This window comes from Macaca nemestrina, chromosome 13, assembly GCF_043159975.1.
Source record: "Macaca nemestrina isolate mMacNem1 chromosome 13, mMacNem.hap1, whole genome shotgun sequence".
In the NCBI taxonomy this organism is placed as follows: Eukaryota; Metazoa; Chordata; class Mammalia; order Primates; family Cercopithecidae; genus Macaca; species Macaca nemestrina.
Genome location: NC_092137.1, coordinates 71,775,545 through 71,799,641, shown reverse-complemented (window position 1 = coordinate 71,799,641; position 24,097 = coordinate 71,775,545). Strand labels below are relative to the sequence as shown.

At 51.1% G+C, this 24,097-nt stretch overlaps 1 protein-coding gene across 23 annotated transcripts in view; it reads right to left on the bottom strand.

The window, feature by feature from the left end:
• Positions 1 to 24,097, bottom strand: part of LOC105465246 (dysferlin) — a 233,762-nt gene that overhangs the window by 167,392 nt on the left and 42,273 nt on the right. For 13 of the 23 annotated variants that reach the window (XM_071076889.1, XM_011713554.3, XM_011713556.3 and 10 more), the window contains exons 4-10: positions 14,565 to 14,670; positions 5,837 to 5,951; positions 4,440 to 4,532; positions 3,859 to 4,064; positions 1,850 to 1,978; positions 1,360 to 1,422; positions 571 to 621 (exon numbers count right to left, since the gene is read on the bottom strand). In XM_071076889.1, the coding sequence (XP_070932990.1) occupies positions 571 to 621; positions 1,360 to 1,422; positions 1,850 to 1,978; positions 3,859 to 4,064; positions 4,440 to 4,532; positions 5,837 to 5,951; positions 14,565 to 14,670 (763 nt within the window). The remainder of the gene's footprint in view (positions 1 to 570; positions 622 to 1,359; positions 1,423 to 1,849; positions 1,979 to 3,858; positions 4,065 to 4,439; positions 4,533 to 5,836; positions 5,952 to 14,564; positions 14,671 to 24,097) is intronic. The other 10 variants (XM_071076895.1, XM_011713559.3, XM_011713563.3 and 7 more) reach the window with 1 other exon arrangement.

Sequence of the window (24,097 nt, the reverse complement as noted above, 5' to 3'; positions counted from 1 at the left end):
GAGTTTCATTTTTGTTTGGTCTTCTGGACACAATAGCTAACATAGATGGTCACTCCGATTACCAGGTGACTTTGGGATGAACTCGGTGTGACCAACGGTGCCGTACATATTTTTAAGAAACTAAATAAGTCTTTTGTCAGCTTTAGTATACAAATGTCATTTTCAGGAGGTCTGAAATGTTAAGTCCCCTGATCTGAGGGTGGGGCATGATGTCTCTTGAGAATGTATGTGGTGGGCAATCAGTTGAACCCGCTGGCTAAATTAGCATGAGATTTCTTTCTGTCTTTGCAGCATCTTAGCAGATCATTGCCTGTGATGTGCATCTCACTCTGGTTTAAGGCCTCTTCAATGATAGAAAAGTGCTTTCTTTCTCTTCTACCTTTGTGGAGAGGTTTTCTGGGGTGAAAGGAGATGCTGTGCAGAGGGTTTGGTGTTGTTTTTTGAAATAATATTTTCCCAAAGCAGAGACACACAGGATCTCTGGAGTGCCACCCCTGCCCATGGCCCACAGAAGCTCCACCAACACGGAGAAGTGAGAACTGACTGCTTTCATTGAAAATAAGCAATTACCCGGAACTCCCCAAGGAGAGCATCTGTCCTGAGAGAACGGGAGTCTACCACCTGCAGAGAAAGATCACGGAAACTCACATTCACAGGGAACATGTGGCCCACACGGCCAACCCAATAGCTCTTCCCTCCCAAACAATAACTGCCAACGCTTCACACTTACTCAATTCCAGAGATTGTTCTAAGCAATATTTAGCCCTCACAAGAACCCCATCAGCAGATACTGTCATTATCCCCATTTCACGGATGAAACAGGGGCACAGAGACTTGTACAGAAACACACAACCCCTACATGGCATAGACAGAGCTGGAATCCACCCTAGTGCCAGAGCCTACACTTTCAGCCGCTTGGCTGTAGTGCCTTTCAGAGGAGATGGGGGAAGAGCCAAGGCCCAGAGAAAGAGAATCTCCATCAGAAGCAGGCACGTGGATTAACAAAATAAGATGGAAACTTAAATGTTCATTGCCACAAGTGATTCAAGGACCCTGACCTGAGACCCCAGGGGGATGCTGAGCAGTGGGGTCTCCTGCAGCTGCTGCCTCCAGCTGAGCTGTTGTAGGCATTTCTGTGACCCGTAGGGCCTGACTGTGAGTTACTCCACATCATCCACGTGTCAGGCTTTAACACGCCTCCCTCTCACACACACACACACACACACACACACACTGACAGGCACACACACGCATGCACACACATGCACAATCACACATACACACACACACACCTGCGTGCACTGACACCTATGTGCGTACATACAGCCCACGGAGAACACTTTGACTGCTGAGACGTACCGTGATAAAGATGGGCTCATCGAACAGCTCCGCGGGACAGTCAAACAAGTTGAAGAAAAGAGTCTGTTGGTTCAGAGCAAAGGGAGACATACCAGTGCCTGCTGACCCCTCAGGCCAGGGAGAGGGAGGACCACCCCCGCAAGCCTCCACGCCTAGCAGTTTAGTCCCCTCGGAAAATGTGGATTGGGCTCAGCATTGGGGATTGGACAAGTTCTGGGGTGATCTGCCCCTGGCCTCACAGACATGGTCATTTCAGGGTTGGGTGAGTGGCTGGCCGTATAGGGTGACAGGGATGTGGAGCAGCAGGAGAAGTAAGAGCAGGAGCCCTTTCTCCAGCCCCACAGATAACCTCCTTGGGAGCCAGCACATCTCACCACACAAGGTCAGCGCCATATGTAAACACTCTTGAATGAATTGCCAGGTGTCTGCACTGGGCTTCCAGATGGGAAGGCCCACCAAGGTTCTGGCCCTCATGCCCCGTGTCTCCCACCTCATTGAAGAGTGGGCTGTTTCCCTTGTGGATCCGTGTCCGCTTGGTCTGCCCTGCAGCAGTAACCTTGACCACAGGCTTGATGTTCACCCCGGGCAGCTGGCGCCCCTCGATCACCTGGACCCTAATCTGAAAACCAGAAGGAGGAAAGAGTAGGAGGAAGGGGGAAGAGTTAAGGACCACCCACCATCCACCCCAAGAGTCAGAAATCTCAGGAACCATCTCACCACTGGCTTCTTGGGAAAAGTATTAGAAAGGAATTAGGAAGAGCATTATATGAACTATGATATTTTCCCACCAAGGCCCCTTACATCTATAGAAAATTCCATAGCTCCATAGAAGAGCTGCCAGGCTGCCCCTCGTCAGCTACCCACATTAAACCCCAGGGGTGGGCAGACACAGCCCCCATTTATGTCATTCAGCCATTGGCACAAGCCCCACCCAAGACCCCATTGATACTGGCATTTTTAAGTGGCCTGAATGTTCTTTATTGACAATTCCCTCAGAGGTCGAACTTACACAGTGAAGTGACCCCAGAAATAGTCTTTATTCTTTATAAGATGCAATGCTTTCTTACAGTCTGAGAAATAAATTAAGAACTTTTTCCATTGAGCCGTAAGTAAATGAAGACTTCAGGAACATCTATGCTTCCAAACATTAGGTAAGATATTTTAAAATATGAAATTTTACAATATTAAGGCAATGGGAAGATGGATGAGTGATTTTTAATCTCCTCATTTTAATATATTTTCCAAACTTTCTAAAATAAACATATGTTATTTCCATAAAGAGAACAAAGGCAGTATGAACGTGTTTGGGGAATAATAGCACAGGGGCTAGAATTTTGTCTCTTGGGGCAAACAGTGGTTAGAGCTAGGACTTCTACGTAAATTACCATGATTTAGAATAGAAACATATTTTTGCAATTTGTTGCACTTAGTATTATAAATAGAGATTTCAGGTTCCTGCTTTTAACCTTAAAAGTAGTTGTAAAGAGTTAAATATCACTGTGTGACTACATCAAAATAGAAAATTATTTTGAACAGAAAAAAAAAAATAGGCAAAGGACCAAAGTTAAAAGCAAGTAAAATGGGATGGATTTTTGGATAAAAATGTGTCGAAGTGTTAACATTAATAGTTTTTATTCTGTGACGAGCTTGAACAAATTCAAATTCCATATGACTCTCAGAAAAATCCATGGCTTTATGCAGGGAGATAGATATAGGGAGAAAAAAGATGTTAGACAGAGCTTCTCTGATGTAAGGATCTTGTTAAAATGCAGATTCTGGTAGAGTAGGTCTGGGTAGACCCTGCATCTCTAACAAGTACACAGGTGATGCAGAAGGTGCTGGACACAGACCACACCTGAATAGCCAGGAGCTTGCTGGCTGGATACTCCCTGGTTAGAAAAACAGATCGGAGATGCAAAGACATGCTGAATCTCTGCAGTGAGTTTTTTTGTTGTTTTGTTTTGTTTTGTTTTGTTTTGTTTTGTTTTTTGAGACGGAGTCTCGCTCTGTCGCCCAGGCTGGAGTGCAGTGGCGCGATCTCGGCTCACTGCAAGCTCCGCCTCCCGGGTTCACGCCATTCTCCTGCCTCAGCCTCCCGAGTAGCTGGGACTACAGGCGCCCACAACCGCGCCCGGCTAATTTTTTGTATTTTTAGTAGAGACGGGGTTTCACCGTGGTCTCGATCTCCTGACCTTGTGATCCGCCCGCCTCGGCCTCCCAAAGTGCTGGGATTACAGGCGTGACCCACCGCGCCCGGCCTGTTTTGTTTTTTAAGTACAAAACCACGGGGCTGGGCAGAAGCTTGTTCTGTGGACCTAAGATGTGAACTCCCTGTTCGGCATCTGCCCAGACCCAGGAAAACTACAGGTTCTCCCCGCAGGAGGGCCCTGAGGATCCCACACACATCTTCCCCTGAAGCTGGACAAACCAGGCAGGTGCCTGGCACCAGCAGCTGATGGTTGAAGAGGAGCCTGGGGTCAGAGAAAGCCTGTTCATCACCTGGAAGTCCTGCGGTTTGTCTGACAGCAGCTTTCTAGATGTAGGTGCACTTCGCTTTCTTTTGATCCCGGGGTAGTGGGGTGGAGGATGCAAAGGTAGTTTCCTTGGGGTGGTGGGAGCCCCCGGCCCTCCGCTTTGATCCAGGAATGGCTCTGTCTCATCTCCAGTGAGTCCCTGGTCCTCTGTGTCTTCCTCTCCTCCTGTGTCTAAGAGGAGAGGACCCTAATGAGGCCTGGGTCCCTCTGGCCCTGTCCCTGCCCCTGGGACCCAGCCCAGGGGGCAGAAGATCCAAAAGGCATGGGCACTAAGACTCACCCCTCTTCCTCTCCCTCCTCCCTTCCCATCAGTGAGCCAGGATGGATAAGGTAGAAAGAAGAGGAGCTTTCAACAGCTGAAACTTGAGGGCAGTCAGACCAGTTAGTCAACAGGAAGAAAACAGAATGGCCTAGCCCTCCCACCCACCAAGTCCTGCAGGATGAGTCCTCTGCCACCTGGGCCCACTCCAGCGAGCTGACCATGGCAGCGAGTGAGACAGTTACAGGGAGGGTCTGGGATCAGGACAGTCCTGGCCCGTGTCTCACCCATGGGGGCCGGCCACTTCTTTCCAGAGTATCTCGTGTCCACGGTGCTGTCACTGAGCAGGGACCAAGTCTCGGCCCGGCTCTGTCCCCCGCCTGTCTTGTGGGCAGGGCATAACCCCGGGAGGGGAGGGAGGAGGTTGGGGTGAGGAAAACCAACCTACTGCACCCCCAGCCCCAACCCTGCCTTCCCCGCCCACCCCAGCCTGGTGCAAAGCTCAGAAATAGCTGTGGTGCCCAGTGGCACCTGTCAATTCTCACCACCTCCCAGGTGTGTCCGGAAGCCTCCCCTGATTGGCCTGCACCTAACTCTGTCAGATCCACCTCAACATGGTCCCAGAGCATTCGGGTCCTCCCCGCTCCCCACCCTCTGCCACCAGGGGCACCTCTCCTTCCTCCCCTGAGCCCACTCCAGCTGCACAGCTCAGGATTACCAGGTTACTCCAGTCCAAACTGATCTCCCGTCTCTAAGCTCGGACAGTGCTGAGCCCCAATGAGATGGCTCTGCTCTGCCGACCTCACCACAGAGCCCTTTGCTGGGCTGGTCCCAGATCAGGCACAGGGCACACTCAGTTGAAACATGGGCTGCTCGGGTTTTAATGCTGTGCTTGCTTCTAGCTCCCTTCACTAAGAGAAAAACTCTAGAATCTTTCCCATGGGCAAGTGCCCCCTAGCCCGTCTGTGTAGCTTCCTCCCAACCCCAGCAGGCTGGACCACATGGAGGCTCCCACGCCCAGGCCCACCACTGGCGAGCCAGCCACCCCGGGATGACCAGGTTGGCAGATCCAAGTGAAGAGAGCTGAGACAGGCACAGCACTTAGCTAATTTAGTCTGCTCCCTTCACAAATAATCTATGGGCCCAGAGAGGGAAAGTAATCAGCCCAAAGTCACACAGGGACTCAGTGTCAAAGGTAGGACTGGAACCCTGAAGTTCAGCTCAGGGCTCTTTTAAGAAAAAAACTAGTTTTTTGTCACACACCATCACCGAAGGCCTGCTGGGTCCTGAGGCAGGGAAGCATTTGGTTCTGGGGAGTTTGTGGTGCCTCAGGTATCACCTGAGCCAGACCCCGTCCCCACACACCCTTCTGAGAGCTGCACAGCTCAGAACACCCAGTCTGGGCTCAGCCCGGTCCCCAGGCAGCTGGGGCTGGAAGGCATCCTCACACTACTCGCTGCAGCGCCCAAGGGAACCTGCCTGCTGCCCCTTCTTTCTGCACGGCAGAAGGCAACCCTCAGGACTTCCCACCCACTGCACCCTCTTCTCTCCAGGCCTGGGCAGCCCCCAACCTGGGGCGGGCAGCAAAGGCTGGGAAGCCTCGCTGCAGCTCCCAGCCCCCAGGCTCAAGTGCCACTGCCGGCCTTCTTGCTGGGGCTCGGCCAGGCCAATGTAGGCTACTCACCTGCCACTACATCCAGGTCAGGCAGAGTTGGGGAGGGCTCCAGAGGAGTAGGCGGCGGGAACAGGGGCACAGCTCCAGGCAGCGGTGTGTAGGACACCTGCAGGACCAGCGAGGCCTGGAAGAGATGAGACATGGGAGACAGGTAAGTACACTGGCCTCGGACCACTGCCCTCCGGTATCTTCCCTGTTTCTGGCATCCCTCCACCAAGGAATATGGCTCTGACAAGAGCCAGGTTTGCAGGAGGCTGTGGCAAAGGCACCCCCAGGGACCTATCAGCATAGTCAGGTGGTTCGAAGCACAGAATCTGGGGTCAGTTTCCACCACTCAGGAGCTGTGTGACCTTAGGCAAGATCTGTGACCTCCCTCGCCTCAGTTTCCTGATTCCTCACAGGTCAAATGTGGAGTGAATTAGTTGATGTAGCACGTAGTGGGCTTCTGTAAATGAATCAGGGATCCAACCTCTCTTGCAGGATTTTTCCCACTCTCCACTCGGCCTGTCTTCAGGAAAATGTCCCTTTGGCCACTCTGCTCAGTCAATGGCTCGCCCCTACTTCTCCAGGGACGACTCAGCTTTGCTCTGCTTTGCTCAGGCTGCAGCTAGCACTGAGAGGGTCTCAGCGTGCTGCCAGCCTTGCGGAGCCCTCTTCCCTCCTGACCCCACCACATCCTCAGCTGCCCCCGCTTGCACCGGCCAGAGAGGAGAGGGACTGGTGACATCCCTCACAGACAAGGTCGAGTTGCCCATGTGCCCACCCCAACCCTCACCCCGAACCTGGGAATGGCACAACCTCAGCAGGCTCTGCAGCCTGGTTGCTCCTGGGCCTGCCTGAGCCCTGCCCTGGCACCACAGGCCCAGTAAGCCTCTTGGGGCAGCCATTCTCTCAAATTAGCGCAACAGATACTCTAAGAAAGTTTGGGAAGCACAGAAAGCTTTGGAAAAATAATGCAAAAGAAAACCAATTGTCGGCTGGGCGCGGTGGCTCACGCCTGTAATCCCAGCGCTTAGGGAGGCCGAGGCAGGCGGATCACGAGGTCAGGAGATCAAGACCATCCTGGCTAACACGGTGAAACCCCGTGTCTACTAAAAATACAAAAAATTAGCCGGGCGTGGTGGCGGGTGCCTGTTGTCCCAGCTACTTGGGAGACTGAGGCAGGAGAATGGCATGAACCTGAGTGGTGGAGCTTGCAGGGAGCCGAGATCACGCCACTGCACTTCAGCCTGAGTGACAGAGCGAGACTCCGTCTCAAAAGAAAAGAAAAGAAAAGAAAACCAATTGTCCATAATTCCCTGACTCCACATTCCAGTTCTCTCCAATCTTTCAAACAAATAGTAGACAGGTCTGCTGTATGCAAAATGATTTTCTTTTACTGAATGTCAGACAATAAGCTCTCCCCAGGTTTTGACAAACCCTTTATAAACACAGTTTTTACTGAGGCATAATGTCCCTCTCAGTGGCTCTCGCTAGTTCACTGGACCTTTCTGCTGAATGATGTTAGGGACGTCCAGGGACTCACGGAGCAAACTCAGTCCCAAGACAGAAAGGCCTGAAGGCTCCTGACACACTCCACTCTTGAGCTTGAACTCTCCAGACTGGGGCCCGGAACAGCCACACTAAGGGAGAGCAGCACTGGTGGAAAGCAAGGCACAGAACACTGAGGAAGGAGGCAAGAGCCAGCTCAGCATCCCAGGAGACTCAGGAGGAGGTCGACAAAGGCAACTGCGACCCTCGAATTCCCTCACCCAAGGCATGGCCATAACCTGCCCTGTGGGTTCCTGAATCACCACCAGGTGTCGCCACTTGAGCAGTCAGTCCCCTCAGTTCCTGCAACCCGGTGGAGGGGAAGAAAAGAAAGAGCCTTCCTGTCCCTCCAGACGCCACACCTGACTCCTAGAGATGCCAGTTCAGTAGGTCTAGGGTGGCCCTGGGTATTTGCACTTTTAACAACTGTCCTGGGACTTTCTTCCACTTCAGCGAAAGGTAAGTCGGGCTCTTTGGAGAAATAACTACTTCCAGGGCTAGGGCAGAGAAGATACAAAATGAGCCTGGACCATCTTCTTGCGCCAGAAAGGAAGGAAATGCTTAATGAATGAATGATTCTTAAAAACACGTCAAAAGAGGCTGGGCAAGGTGGTTCACACCTGTAATCCCTTTGGGAGGCCGAGCCAGGCAGATCACTTGAGGTCAGGAGTTTGAGCCCAGCCTGGCCAACACGGTGAAACCCTGTCTCTACTAAAAATACAAAAATATTAGCCAGACATGGTGGCATGCACCTGTAATCCCTGCTACTTGGGAGGCTGAGGCAAGAGAACTGCTTGAACCTCAGAGGCAGAGGTTACAATGAGTCGATCACACCACTGCACTCCAGCCTGGGTGACAGAGTGAGACTCCACCTCAAAAACATAAAACAAAATAATAAATAAATAATAAAAAGTAAAAACATGTCAAAAAGACACAGAAGCCAACTTTCAAGAGCTCCCACAGGCCAAATCTGAGACAACAGAAACATGAAAATACAGAATAACAGTAACAGGTTAAACAATTGAATAAAACAGAAACACACAAATCCATATTGCAATAAATAAATAGGAGAGGAGAAAGCTTTTCCTGACCACAAAATGCCAACTGACTAATGCAGGAAAAATAACTGAGAATATCACTATTTAGCAATCATCAAAGCAATAATGAATTCAACCAAGAAACAGCAGTGATGTTAAAACTCCTGGTATGGCCAGGTGCAGTGACTCACGCCTGTAATCCCAGCTCTTTGGGAGGCTGAGACAGGAGGATTTCTTGAGCCCAGAGTTCAAAACCAGCCTGGGCAACATAGTGAGACCCCCCATCTTTACAAAAAATAAAAAATTAGCCAGGCGTGGTGGTCCACGCTTGTAGTTCCAGCTACTCAGGAGGCTGAGGCAGGAGTATCACTTGAGCCAGGGAGGGCAAGGCTGCGGTAAGCCATGATTACACCACTGCACTCCAGCTGGGCAACAGAGCGAGACCAGTCTCAAAACAAAAACAAAAACAGTTCATGGAGGCTGGGCACAGTGGCTCACACCTGTAATCCCAGCACTTTGGAAGGCCGAGGCAGGTGGATCACCTGAGGTCAGGAGTTCAAGACCAAGGCCTGGCCAACTTGGTAAACCACCGCCCCCCACCGTCTCTACTAAAAATACAAAAAATAGCCAGGTGTGGTGGCATGCCCCTGTAATCCCAGCTACTCGAGAGGCTGAGGTGGGAGAATTGCTTGAACCCAGGAGGCAGAGGCTGCAGTGAGCCGGGATCTCACCACTGCACTCCAGCCTGGGCGGCAGAGTGACACACCATCTCAAAAGAAATAAAAATAAAAATAAAAATAAACAGCTCATGGAACTCATGGGTAAAGGTTAGATGACAAAGAGGATATTACAGAGTCACAAAATTCTGACATGAGAACGGGGAGTAGATGAATGACTAGCAGGGACACCCAGCAGATGCTAGTGTAATCAAATGATCACAGTTAGCAGTGCGGTGACCAAACGAATCACAATCATCCCACCTGATAGGGCACAAAGAGAGCCACGCAGCATCAGTGTCACACTCACACCCAAGATGCACAGCCTAAATCTTAATGCAGGAAACATCAGGCAAAACCAGCGTGGGGGACATTCTACAAGCAATTTGCCTGAATTTCAAAAAAATAGCCAGCTATAAGGTTATAAAAGTCAAAGAAAGACTGAGGAAGTATTCCAAACGGAAGAAAACTGAAGAAACAGAACAACTAGGTGCAACACATGAGCCTCAGTGGGATCCTTCTGCTACAAAGGACACTGTGGGAAAAATGAATGAGCCGGGACTGGGGTCTGGGAATTAGATGAGAGTGCTGTGTCCATGTTAGTTTCGTCCTTTGGAAGGCTGTGTTTTGGTTATGTAGGAGAAAGTCCTTAACTGGAGAACAGCACACTCAAGTTCAGAATGATGGGCCAGGAGACAAATAAAGCCCGCTGCCCATCCATGCTGACTCCAGCCCTCCAAGAGTAGCATGAGGTCAGGACCAGCTGCATAATGTGCAGGCCCAGCACAAAATGAAAATGCAGAGCCCATTATTCCAAAATGAAAAATTAGCTGGACGCGGTAGCCACGCTTGTAGTCCCAGCTACTCAGGAGGCTGAGGCGGGAGGATCACTTGAGCCTACTTGAGCCAGGAGGTTAAGGATGCAGTGAGCCTTAAGAATTTCAAGATGGAAACAGTAGAGAATTAAGCCAAGCAAGAGGCCCTTGTGAGCGCAGGGCTCCGTGCAGGGGCCCCAGAGGCCAGGCCTGGGTGGGGTGTTTGTTTGACGTGGCCCGAGTTGGGCCCACATCTGAAAGACAAGGAGTGAGGGCCTACCTGACATGTGTGGCCTGACCCTTTCATTCATTAACTCACATGTTCATTCCCTCGATGTGTGTGTGTGCATGCGTGTGTGTGCACATGTGCATGCGTGTTGGGCACCTGCCAGGGCCAAACACACTGTTCAGGATTCTGGGGACACTTCCATAAATAAGGCAAAGGCCCCTGCCTCCATGGAGCTGATGTCTTGGCAGAGAAGACAGACAATAAATAATAAAAAAAATAAATACATAAAGAAGAGAGTAAGTCAGAAAGAAAAGAAAAAGTAAACCAGAGCAAGAAAGATCAGGGCAACAACAGGGTTTGCAGGTTGCAGTGTTAAATCAAGCGGTCTGAGTGGACCCCCGTGAGGAGAGGAGAGTTAAGCAAAAACTTGAAAGGGCCACACCTGGGCTGCCCTTGGGCCTCTGACCTTGGAGACAGATCCCCTGGAAGAGCGCCCCTTCCTGTTTCTAGGGGCTCACCCTGCTATCCAGTCGCTGCACACCACCTGGGGGCTGCTATACACCGTCTCTGTGAGAGGTGGGGCCGCCGGAGTGTAACTCCTCCACAGCATGCCCAGTGCCAGCTCCTCAGCACTGGGGCTCGGGAGCAGCCCTCTCCAGGATGCAGACAGGAGCAGCCCTCTCAGACAGAGGGCTCCGGAGACCACTTAGGCAGCCCCTCCTGGGGTTTCCTAAGCATCCGGTGTTTCTACACCGACAGCTCCACACCAACCTCCTGAAGAACTGGCACCATCCGGGTGGCTCTGGGCCCTTGAATGAGACTTCTGGCACAGAGCAAGGTCCGTCTTCTAGCTGCCCATCAGGAAGCCACAGGGACATCCCTGCAGCTCCAGAGGCTCTGGAGCTCAGAGTCTAGAAGAGATCTCAGCACCAGGGCATGAGCCCCAGTGACCACGGCTTCAGGATCTGATGGTGAATTCCTAAATTCTTTGGCTCTGGTGAGGCTCTTAAGGGAAAGTGGGCATGCCCGTGGGCCCCACCCAGGACCAGGACCTTGTACCCTCACCGTGACATCACAGCTCAGCCCCTGTCTCCTTCTCTAGACAAACAGAGCTGAGATTTTCCTCCTGGGGGATGTATAGGATCCCTGTGCTCTCCCAGACCACACAACCTGGGCCTAGAGTCCCAGTGGGACCCTCCTCAAGGTCCTCCACATCACAGGTCCCCCGCCTGACAGCCCAGGTCCTCAGGTCTCCAGCCCAGCAGCACTCCAGGGCTCTCCCCGCACAAGGCCATTGTCAGTCAATCGTGTGCCCACCGAACATCCTGCCCTGCAGCAGGGTAACCTCGGTCACCCTCATCTGCTGCCTTGGGGCCCACAGTCAACATCAGCAGAACTTGAGGCTCCTGTCTGGCCCCAGGCTAAGAGGGTTCAGGAAACTGAAGGCGAATGACCTCCTCAGACCCTCCCTGGCCGTGACCCTCCTCTAGGTTGTGTGGTCAGGCTCTGGGGTCCTTTGCCCACCCTGCCACACCCAACCCATTGTGTGCCACCTACTTCCTCGACCACAGCTCTCCAACACTGAGCTCATCAAAACCAAAACCCAGACCAGCCCACTCTCACCTCCCCTAACACACATGTCCCGTGTGGACAAGACAGGCCTGATATGTGCCTGGCCCTCACTCACCTCTCCCTCAGACAACCTCCAGAAGCAGGCGGAGGATAGCTGTGGCCCTGAGTTGATCCAGGGTTGGTTGGGAGAAGCTCCATACTGTTGAAGAAAGCTCAGGGACTCACTGAGCACTGTCCTGCCCACTTCAGGTCCCTGCTCCCAACACACAGTGCCTCCTGGCTCCCTGACCTGCACACCACTGGGCTTCGTGGGCTCTTGTCCTCCTTTGTGACCCGACTCCGGCTTTAAGGCCTGTGTGATGCCTACTGAGTTTTCTCCATGTCCACACCTTCATGAGTGAGCTGCTCTTAAAATACGTCTGGGAGGATGCTACTTCTTTTCCTCCGTGTGTCCTAAATCCCCATGGCCTGGAGGTTCCTCCAGGACAGGGGGAGTGTTTTCCCCCATCAACCTAGCAGCTGCCAGACGGTAGATTTAGCATCCTACATGGCACACAGCCCAGCGTGCCATATCTGAAGAGACTCGGGTGAGAACACTGAGCAAAAGGCAAACAGGGTCGGCAGTCAGTCTGCGGCAGGACTCCCGGCCTCCCCCACGCCTCTCAGTCTGCCAGAGTTTCCTAAGGAGCCCACTGGCCCTGTATTCACTCCTATCACCCCATCAGCAGGTTCCTTGGCCCTTAGAGGCAACTGAGCTACAATGAACTGGGGGCACCTGGCATGCTCTGCTGATTGGGCTCAGCTGAGACATGAGGTCTCAGTGAGTGGCCAGCGAGAACCCTCAATGTTGTTGGCTCTCTGTCCCTGCCAAGCACACCTCCAGTTATCCCTACCTCACACTACAGTGCAGCCAGCCCAGGTCCCAGGCAGGAAGCCCCAGCCCATAGGGTCGTACGACCTGTGTGGGGCTGCTCTGTGACCTTAATGCCATCACACAGACTAGAATCTGGTCCTAGACCCTCTGCACAGGTGATGACTCCCTCCTGGGCAACAGGGAGGAGGTTCCCCTACCCACTCCATTTCCAGCCCGTGCTCAGTTAGTGGGGCTCAACCCAGCAGGGTCCAGCACTCTCTCCCATCTACCACCTCCTGGATCTCGCACACCCTTCTTGGACACATGGTTGGTGAAGGATTATAAAGTTCTGCAGACAGCCAGGAATCTCTGGCCAGGGAAGAGAAGGCAGCAGGCTCCCCGCTGGTAAGCTTGAAGCCCAGACAGTGTGTGAATGAGGAGCAGGAGTAGGCGAGGGGAAGCATGGAGGGGATGGCCCCAGCCTGGCACGGCCCCATGAACAGGGACCAGCTATGGAAAGTTCTGCCTTGGGGCTGGACAGGCCTTTGAGGTTGGAGGGGACCGAAGGGCAGGAAATGTCAGTCATGGATGCACACAGAGCTGGAGTGGAGAGATGCTGGCGTCCCAGCAAGGAAGTGAGAACCAAGCCTGACCCCAAGGCTCTCTCTCGCCAGCTGCCTTGGTACCTGTCATCTCTCCCTCCGTGTTCTGTGCCTCGAGGGTTGGGTCTGAGACTCCTCGGGACCCCTGAAGGGGTAGTTCCAGAACTCCTTGGGGTCCTCCTTGACCACAGGGAGTGTTAAGGGACTGGAGGCTCAAAGGGAGGATGACAGGGGACTCAGGGTGATAGAGACAGGCTCAGTGAATACTGCTCTAAACCAGAACGTTCTGCCAGTGAGCCCTGTGTGGGAAAGGGATGGACTCTCCTGGGAAGTGACATCTCCCATCAAGGAGACAGCCCAGCCATCCCCAGCCTAAGACCCCTCGGGAGCAAAGTCCAGCACTGGGAGGGCAGCAGACTGGGAGTTCAGTGAACCAGGAGTCCATCCACCGCCATTCCACCAGAGGGTCTAGGGGATGAGCTCCTAGTCCAGGCCCCTGTGGGGACAGCCACTGACTGTGTGACTTCAGGGGTTCCTTTTCTCTAGGTCTCAGCATCCAGTCTCATTCCATTCAGAGATCTGCCCAGACCAGCCACTTCCTGACTCACCCAGCCAGCCAGGAGCCCTGGCCTCACACACCCGCCACGGGGCAGTGCAGCTGCCCTGCCTGAGAGAAGTCGGGACCTGAATCCCCCAGACCTCACAGGGAGGAAGTACTTCCAATCCATGGTTCCTGGTACATCCTGGAAGGCGGGGCTGGCCCACAGGAGAGGTCAAGAATTCTACCAGGAAGAGAGAACCCTGCAGGGTATATTTAGCTCACTAAAAATAACAGGCAGAGAGGAGGGCTGGGAATTGTCTGATTGGACTTGGGGAGTGCTGAGAAGGCCAGGGGAGGGGCAGGAAGAACAACGGAGGAAAAGGAAGAGGGTCCCGGTGGGCAGGGGAGAGGGCTGTTTCCCCCCTCCCTCATGCCCTGTGACCCAGATATCTCAGAGATTCTGAATGTGGAAAAGAGGGCTGGGTGGTGAGGGAGGAGGGGAGGTCTGCCAGGGAGACTAGGTGGGCTATAGCCAAGGCTGACCAGGAAGCTGGGGACAGGAGGTGGCCAGACAGGCAGCCCCAGACCAAGGGACAGGCCAAGCTGCTGCGAGCCAAGGCTGACTTGAGCCCTGCAGATGGCGTCGGGGCTCCCTCTGCCCTTCCCATCTCCCCTAGTCCAGTGCCTCTCCAGACACGGCAAACTCTGGTCAGGGAGGGCCAGGCCTGCTTCCTGGGAGCTGAAGTCAGACACGTGTCTGGGGTCAGAATGGCAAGGCCCAAAGAGGAAGCCACCTGGCAATGCCTTGGACCATAACCTGGCAGAGGCTGATGGGCACTTACCCCTGTGGGCTGCTTCTTGGTATCCAGCAGGGGGGCATTGAAGCTGGCGGACAGACTAGGGGTGGCGAGGACCTCTCGGAGTGGGACCTTGGCTTCCCCCAGGAACCTGAGAGGAGAGAGAAGTCAAATGTAGAAAACTGGCCTAAGGCACCCTGGCTCCTCTGCCAGACCCCTCACTGCCACCACTCAGACGAGGCTGGTCTGACAGTCACCTGGCACCCCACGAGGGCTCCCCTGCACCCCCATACCCAGTCACCACCATGCGCCATTCCTGGAAGGCCTGGCCCCTGGGGAAATACTTGGGCATGGGAAGATATAAGAGATACCTTTCCTTTCCCAAGGTCCACCTTGGCCCCTTCCCGCCCCTCCACGGAGATGAAGGGTTGTCTTCCCATGAGCCCTTGACAGTCCACCAGGTCAGTATCTCATCAGCCCCACACTGCCCCTGAGCCCCAGCAGCTCATACAACCCACGTCTACACAGGCCGTCTGTATTGGAATCCCGGGGCTCAGCCAGCAGTGATTGTACAAGAAAAGCAAAGAAACCTTCCTGTCTTCAGGGACAGGGAGAAAAGGATACTGGGGCGGGGGAAACAGGCCCCACTCCTGAGAGGCCTTGAGCGGTCCGTACCACACACACCAGAGGCTGCATTTCTGACTGACAGGAGGGGTGGGGCACATGGATGGGTTATTAGGAAAGAGTAGGTTGGCAGTGCAATGGTTGGCACACGCTCCCTTCAAAGAGTGCAGAGGAAGCTATGCAGTGGGCTCACCATGTAGTCTGCCCCTCTGTAGGGGCAGCAGGAAACCAGGGGCAGAGAGTGGCCTGTGACCATCAGAACCTGTTGCCTGGTGTCTGTGTGTGACTTCTGCTTGCCTCCTGGGAACTGGACTTACCCTGCATATTACTGTCAGGGCACAAGGCCATGTTAGGCTGGTGAACAGCCACAGGTGTACTTCTTAATTGCTTTTTCCTGATGGATGAACAGTACCCCTGTCATCTGGGACCATTCCTTTTCTGGTCTCTGCAAATACTGATTGGAATACAGATTTTTATGACCCTATGAAATAAAACTGCAATCTTGACCTAATAGGTGTTTTTCTTTTGGTTTTTTTTGAGATGGAGTCTTGCTCTGTCGCCCAGGCTACAGTGCAGTGGCGTGATCTCTGCTCACTGCAACCTCTGCCTCCCAGGTTCAAGCAATTCTCCTGCCTCAGCCTCCTGAGTAGCTGGGATTATAGGCACATGCCACCATGCCTGGCTAATTTTTGCAATTTTTTAGTAGAGATGGGGTTTCACCATGTTTGCCAGGCTGGTCTCGAACTCCTGCTTGTGATCTGCCCACCTCAGCCTCCCAAAGTGCTGGGATTACAGGTATGAGCCATGGCGCCCAGCCACTAGGTGATTTTTAAAACTGATTACTCACACTGAGATACCACTTCACATTCATTAGGATGGCTATTATAAACACACACACACACACACACACACACACACACACACATTCCTGGAGAGAAAAATCACAGGTGTTGGCCAGGATATGGAGAAACTGGAATCCTTGTGCACGGCAGGTAGGGATGTAAAATGGTGCAGCCACTGTGGGAAACAGTATAGCAGTTACTCAAAAAATTAAACATAGAATAAGCATGTGATCTAGCAATTCCACTTCTGGATATATACCCCAAAAGAAATTGAAATCAGAGACCTAGATATTTGCACACCTGTGTTCACAGCAGTATTATTCACAATAGCCAAGAGGTGTAAGCAAACCAAGTCTCTATCAACAGAGGAGTAGATAAACAAGATGTGGTCCATCCATACAATGGAATATTATTCAGTCTCAAAAAAGAAGATTTCAACACATGCTACAATATCATGAACCTTGGAGACATTCTGCAGAGTGAAATCAGCCAGTCACAAAACAACAACTATTGTATGAGTTCACTTATATGAGGTAGCTAGAGTAGTCAAATTCATAGAAAGTAGAATGGTGGCTGCGACAAGCTTGGGGGAGGAGGAAGTGAGGATTTATTATTGAACAGGTACAGAGTTTCAGTTTTAGAAGATGAGAACATTCTGGAGGTGGACGGTGGGAATGCCTGCATGACATCGTGAATGCACGTAACGCCACTGAACTGTGTGCTCACAAATGGTTAAAATGGTAGTGTTTATGTCTATTTATCATAATAAAAATTAAAATTAAAAACTAGCCACTCATTTAAGCTTCTCAACAATGAAATCCCTCTTTTTCCATCCTTCTTGAAAGCAGCAGACTCTGTCACCTTGCCCATGCCCTTCTAGCAAGGCAGTAAATGTAATATACGCTCAAGGTCCATTTTCTAACCCTTCCTGAAAGAAGGGGATAGATGGGGAGAGATATTCACTAATATTCAATCCAGGGTTCGAAGTCCCCTCACAGTGCTAGCAGCCATATTTTCTAGAATGTAAACTGATTTGTGTTCCATTCCTTCATAGCATGGAGCAGGGTTTTTACCATCGCTTAATAAGCTTGGGTCCTGTAGTGTCTCCATCCTAGGGGCTAGTGCCAGAAGGTATGTTGACTGAATTGTCCTCAGGACCTAGGCAATGTCACAAAGACCAGACAGTAGGTATAGAGGACACATGAGTCCATGCGACATCAGAGATCAGAGTCACCCTGTCCATCACGAGAAAACTGGGGTGGCAGAGGGGAGTGACTTGCTCAAGTGGGAGAATGGCTGAGTCAGCCCCAGGACCCGGGTATCTAGGTTCCCTGTCAATCCCCCAGAGCACTGAGGCTTCTCTTCTTGGGGACTGGGAGGCAGGGCCCAAGGAGGCCTCATGGACCAGAGAGCTGTACATGGCAGCTGGACCTCCAGCTTAGGAGCCCTCAGGACTGAGCAGAGCAGAGTAGCAGCCAGGTCATAGGGTGTCGAGAAAAGCCAGACCTCCTCTGCCTCCCTTGCGGTTGTCCAGCCCTCCCAGCCCAGGGAGAATTCCCGGAAGTGGGTCAAGGAACAATGGCAGGAAATGCAGAAGGAAGCAGCACCCCCACCCCTGCCAGCCCGGGGTGCGTCTTGGATGCCCAAGACACAGCAGCCAGAGTTGACTGCTTGTTATTTCCTCCCTTAAGTGTCTTTTGGGGCTATGAAATACACCCCCGCAACCCCTGCTATAGGCCTGGGAGTAAGTCCCTCCAAGAAGGGTGGCTTCACCAGCCCCCACTCCTGTAGGAGGAAGGGCTGGAAACAGCAGGGCAGGCTGCTTCTCCCACAGTGTAAGGAGCAGGCTGTGGTAATCAAGTTCACAAGAGTCAGGGAAACTCAGAGCCTCCCAGGAAGCCTTGCTTAGGGAGGAAAGGAGGGTTGTACAGAAGAGGGACCCCCTGGGAGGCTAGAGGGGTCTACGGCTTGGTTACAGAAAACCCAGAAGGCCACTCATCATTCATCCATTCATTTCACAGAGGATGGAGAAGATGTGGCTTTATCCAGGGGCCGCCAGGTCTGGGGCCCGTGAGGAGACCCACCCCATCTGGAGTCAGACTGAGGCACAGGCTCCAGGGCCAGGTGCCCTCTGCTCATCAGGGATGCTGCACGCTCAGTGGGCACCAACCAGGGGCCTGGCAAGCGGCAGACAGGATTCCAGAGGGTCGGATGAGGCAAGGAGGGGGCCAGGGGTCCCGCACAGGGCCAGCTCTGAGTGTGTGCAGAGCTTACACAGGTGGAAATGACACCCGTGGGCCCTGGTCAAACCCCTGCAGCCCACATGGAGGAAAATACCACAGGCGCTCCCAGCCTCCACACACCTCTTGGCTAGCTGTGCTCTGGAACTACTGGAATGTGGGGGCTGGAGAAGTGTGGGGACTGAAAGAGCCACAGCTATCCCAAAGAAAGATAAGGCAGGAACTGGCATGGGCAAGGGAGGGAGAGGCCAAGGCAGCTTGTGGTCTGACAGGGCACACGCTTTTCCTCCATGGAAAAAGAACTAGTTCCCAAACTCACCATCCAGGGATGCTGCTACTGCCCTATGGCAGAAGGGAAGGAGGCATGGGTGGCCCCCAAACCTTAGCCTTAAGCAGCATGTGGGAGTGTGGGAATCATGGCAGCCAAGTCAATTTATTTTAATGAAGCATAAAGAAATCAAAACAATTTTATTTTAAAACACTGGTCTTATTACATCATTGTAAGAACAAAACAAAACACAGGAGGCAATTGAAATGTCCATCATAGACAACAGGTGTACTGTTGAATGTATGAATGTATGAATGTACTGTACCTTATTTACACAGCTATAAAAATAATGGGGAATTATTCACTTATGTGGAAAATCTTCAAGATACAGTGTTAAGTGATAAAACAAGGTGCAAAAGAGCATGTATAATATGCTACTTGCTGAATAAAAAAAGAGGAAAGTTAGAATCTATATGGGCAATTAAGCAATAATATAAGATCTCTGGAATGATCTATGAGAAACTAAGAAGAGGGACCGGGCGCGGTGGCTCAAGCCTGTAATCCCAGCACTTTGGGAGGCTGAGACGGGTGGATCACGAGGTCAGGAGATCGAGACCATCCTGGCTAACACGGTGAAACCCCGTCTCTACTAAAAAAATACAAAAAATTAGCCGGGCGAGGTGGCGGGCGCCTGTAGTCCCAGCTACTCGGGAGGCTGAGGCAGGAGAATGGCGTAAACCCGGGAGGCGGAGCTTGCAGTGAGCCGAGATCCGGCCACTGCACTCCAGCCTGGGCGACAGAGCGAGACTCCATCTCAAAAAAAAAAAAAAAAAAAAAAAAGAAACTAAGAAGAGGGGTTACTTATTGGGGAATAGGAACAACTGGGCAGATCAGGGACAAAGAGGCCAGGGAGAATTTTCACTGCATTTTTAAATATAGTTTCTGTTTTTATAACTTCTTAAAGTTGTTACCAACGTAAACAATTAAATTTAAAAACAAAACATAAAAACTCCTTAAAAGTCTTAGAATTTATTCATTCAACAAATACTTATTTAGTATGTGCAACAAAACACAGTCTCTGACCTCATGGAACTTGCATTCTAGTAATAGCAACCCTCCTATTAATGAAACCGGCTTTGCAAAAATTATAAAAATGAGAGAATTATGACAGTGAAAGAGATCTGACCCAACTGACTCCATCTTGCCTTTCATCTCCAAAATGCCCTATTAATTCCTGGGCATAGGCCAGCTAACCATAGAAAATTTTAGTTTATAGTTTAACTTTGAAACAAAGATGATAACAGTCCTTTCCAGAAACAAACCTCGTCCTTGCCTGGAGACCAGAGTGCCTTTGTAAAACTCAAATTAGCCAGAAGCTTAGGAATTATGGCTCAGGAGTCATGCAGCCAGTTGCTCCTATGGGTAACATCACTATTGTAGAACCTAAGATTGGTGTTTGAGATATTTTTCAGACCCTGCATTCCTGCTGGCACTACCTAGACTGGTAAACTGGCTCATCTGCTCATGTGGCTCCCAACCAGGAATTGACTCATGGCAAGAGGACAGCCTCAACTTCCTGTGATTCCATCTCCAACCCAACAAATCAGCACTCCCATTCCCTAGCCCCCTGCCCACCTGTGGCAGGCCAGATCTCACTAACAGCTGAACAGGCAGGCCTTCATAACAACTGTTCCAGCAACTGTTTCAGCACCGACTGAATGGTGAAGTTAAAGATTCAAAGCTGAGGCTGGGTGCGGTGGCTCACGCCTGTAATCCCAGCACTTTGGGAGGCCGAGGTAGGCGGACCATGAGGTCAGGAGATCGAGACCATCTTGGCTAACATGGTGAAACCCCATCTCTACTAAAAATACAAAAAATTAGCCGGGTGTGGTGGTGGGCACCTGTAGTCCCAGCTACTTGGGAGGCTGAGGCAGGAGAATGGCATGAACCCGGGAGACAGAGCTTGCAGTGAGCCGAGATCGCACCACCGCACTCCAGCCTGGGAGACAGAGCAAGACTCCGTCTCAAAAAAAATAAAAAAAAAAATTTAAAAATTAAAATAATAAAAAAATAAAAAGCTGATAGAGCCATTGCCATCATACGAAGGCTGGAATGTAACAAAAGCCCACCAAGAGTTTTGCCCAGGCCTTTCCGGGACCTTGATGCATGACAAGATAACAAAGGAATTCTTAACACGACCCATTTAGGATTAAACGAGTTTTTACTGGGGGTCTGAAGAAATTCCCCAGGTCTTGACAAGTTTTTTGGGGGGTCTAAAGGAGTTCCTCAAACCTCCATGGTTTAGCAGGAGACAAGAAAAGGGTAATCACCCCTGGCCCCTGGACCCATCTTGATTAAGTACATTTACTCTCTGGAGGAAGGTCTTCAAAACTCAGACCTTAGTTATAGATTCAAAGAAGTTAGTCGCTTATGTCTTTAGATGAATGCACACTTACACGTAGACATATAGCTTAGAAGGTATATAAGCTCTGGAAAGCTTTGTAATTTTGACTTGGCCTGCTGATATTTTCCAGGCCTTCTGCCTGTACCTGGTTACAGAAATAAACTCTCTTCTTTCCCAGTTCATCTGTATCTCATTATTGGGCCATGAGAATAAGTAGCCAGACCCTCGGTTTGGTCTGGGAACACACCAGTATTAGTCCATTCTCACACTGCTAATAAAGATATTCCTGAGACTGGGTAATTTAGAAAGGAAAGAGGTTTAATTGACTCACAGTTCAGCAGGGTTGAGGAGGCCTCAGGAAACTTACAATCATGGGGGAAGGGGAAGCAAACATGTCCTTCTTTACATGGCAGCAGCAAGAAGGGCAGAGGGAAGTAGGGGAAACACTTTATAAAACCACAGATCATGAGAACCGGGTGGAGATCACTGTCCTCATGATTCAATTACCTACCACTGGGTCCCTCCCACAACACATGGGGATTATGAGAACTACAGTTCAAGATGAGATTTGGGTGGGAACACAGCCAAACGATATCAGCACCAAACAATCTTTTTAAAACTCTAGCCTCTGAATTTTCGAGGAGGCTGATTTGAGTAAGAATAACACTCCAGTCTCCCATTTAGCCAGCTCTGCAGGTATTAAACTCTTTCTCTGTTGCAATTCCCCTGTCTTGATAAATCAGCTCTATCTTGGCAGCCAGTATGATGAATCCGTAGGGCGGTTACATTAACTAGGTACATATTAGATACACTACCTCCTTTAAACGGACACTAGTCCTGTGGGGTAGGTACTGTTATTAGTTCAGTCTACCTCATAGACAAGGAAACTGGGACTTGGGAAGGTGTTTGACTTGCCTGATTTCACACAAATAACAAGGCTGACAGAGCCTGACTCCAAAGGCTTTGCTTTGAACCCTACAGTGAGCCTCCTGTGCCACCTTAGAGGCCCATGAGTGCATCATGAAAGAAACAGAAAGGTCGTTGGTTTGCTTAATCCATGGGAAGGGGAGCCCAGTCTATAAATTTGATCTGGCCCATATTTTTTTTAATCTTATGCCAAGTGCTATTTTTTGTATTTCTGATGCTTTGACATCTGGAGCCTTGTTGACCTTGGAGGGACTGTCTTCCCACAATTCCCAGAGCTGATAAAGGACTCCCCACTTGCCAGCAGGCCTTTCATATGCAAACCAGTCACTTTGAGCCCATACCTCACACCTCTTCCATGGCCTGTCACACTCAGGGCCCACCACATTCCCCTCTCCTAAGCATCCTAGAGCTAGGTTCCAGCAACTCAGGACAGCCCCTACTGTTTATGTCTATACATAGACAGCTTTATGTCTACGTGTAAGTGTGCCCAGAGCCCATGAAAATTATTCAAACTGGCCAGTCCCCAGTTCTGTTTACCCTGCCTCGCCCATTCCTTCCCTCGGAAACCACAATAAAGGCTCTTGTCCCCATGTTCCCCTCACTCCCTCTGCCTCCCGATTGACCCCTGCACTGATTCTGGCACTGACGCCAGAGCTTCCTTGTGTGGCCCTGCACGGTGTGGCCTCCCCTTGGAAATGGTAACACACAATCTTTTCAATGACAGCCATCTCCTGATCTGTTGGCCTCACTGTACCTGAATAACAATAAAACCTATATTTAAAAACACACACATGCTTGTTCTTTGCTGGGGAGGTCAGGAATTAATGAAAAAAAATTTTTTTTTTTGAGACAGTTTCACTCTGTTGCCCAGGCTGGAGTGCAGTGGCTTGAACAAGGCCACTTCTTTTTTTTTTTTTTTTTTTTTTTGCAACAGGGTCTGGCTCTGTTGCCCAAGCTAGAGTGCAATGGCATGATCACAGCTCACTGCAGCCTTGACCTCCAGGCTGAGGAGATCCTCCTGCCCCAACCTCCTGAGTGGCTGGGACCACAGGTGTGCACCACCACAACTGGCTAATTGTTTTCTGTGTGTGTGTGTGTGTGTGTATGTGTGTGTTTTATAGTAGGGTTTCACTCTGCTGCCCAGACTGGTCTCAAACTCCTGGGCTCAAGTGGTCCACCCACCTTGGGGACCCACCATGGTGGCATTAGCCACCATACCCAGCCTTGAATGGCCATTTTAAAAAGCTTTTAAAAGCTCATTAATTGTATTTTTCAGATGGGTTAAAGTCTCATATGAAGAGGAGGTTGGGAGGTCTACACTATGCAGGGATGGCATTTGGAGTTTTCAGGAGGTAGCCTTGACGGCAGGGCCCTAAAAGAGGGAGGAGAGGTGGAAGAGAAGGGTGCACTGTGGGTGCAGCTCTGCATCATGGTAGCTGGCAGAGACCCCGGAGAAAACAAGTGGGTCAGAGAGAGGCAGCCCTGTGGTGGAACGATGAAGACCCAGAAGAGAGCCACCATTCCAATGGAAGTGGTCTCCATGCCTCCGCACCCACAGCACACCCTTCTCTTCCACCTCTCCTCCCTCTTTTAGGGCCCTGCCTCCACCCCTGCAGAGGATAGCAGAGTCCCCCAGTGACTCCGGGACTTCCCTATGCCAGTGGCGGTTTAAGCTGAAGAATATGGGTGTGCAGGAACCAGGGCTGGGGCAGCCCAGAGGACCATGGCCCTGGTGCTGAGAGCCATGTTAGCAGCAGGAAGATGGGAGGAGTGGGTACAACTCAAACTGAAAAAGAAGTGGACGGGAGACAAGCTACCTTCCCCCAAATGCCCCATAGGAAAGTGATCCAGAAAGGCTGGCAGGGCACATAGCTCCTGTTCTATTGGATTCACGGAACAGCCCCGGTGGTTGACCCTAGGATGGCACACTCACCAACCCAGTGTTTTCAAACTGTGCCTTTCAATCTACAGCAACACTTTGAAAATACTCTTTCTCTCAACTATCTTCCAAAAGTATTACTCATTCAGTGAGTAACGGTAAGAGCCCTCAAGTCATCCTACCATGCCAGAAATCTAGCCCTGCAATCTGACCAGCTGCATGGCTGGGTACACATGACATAACCTTCCTGAGACTGTTTCCTCATCTGTAAAAGTCATTCATTCATTCAACAAATATATAGTGAGCACCAATCATGGGTCAGGTACTGTTGTAGGTACTGGAGATACTAATGAGAATAAAATGGACAACCCGCACTGCACTGTTGGAGCTTAGA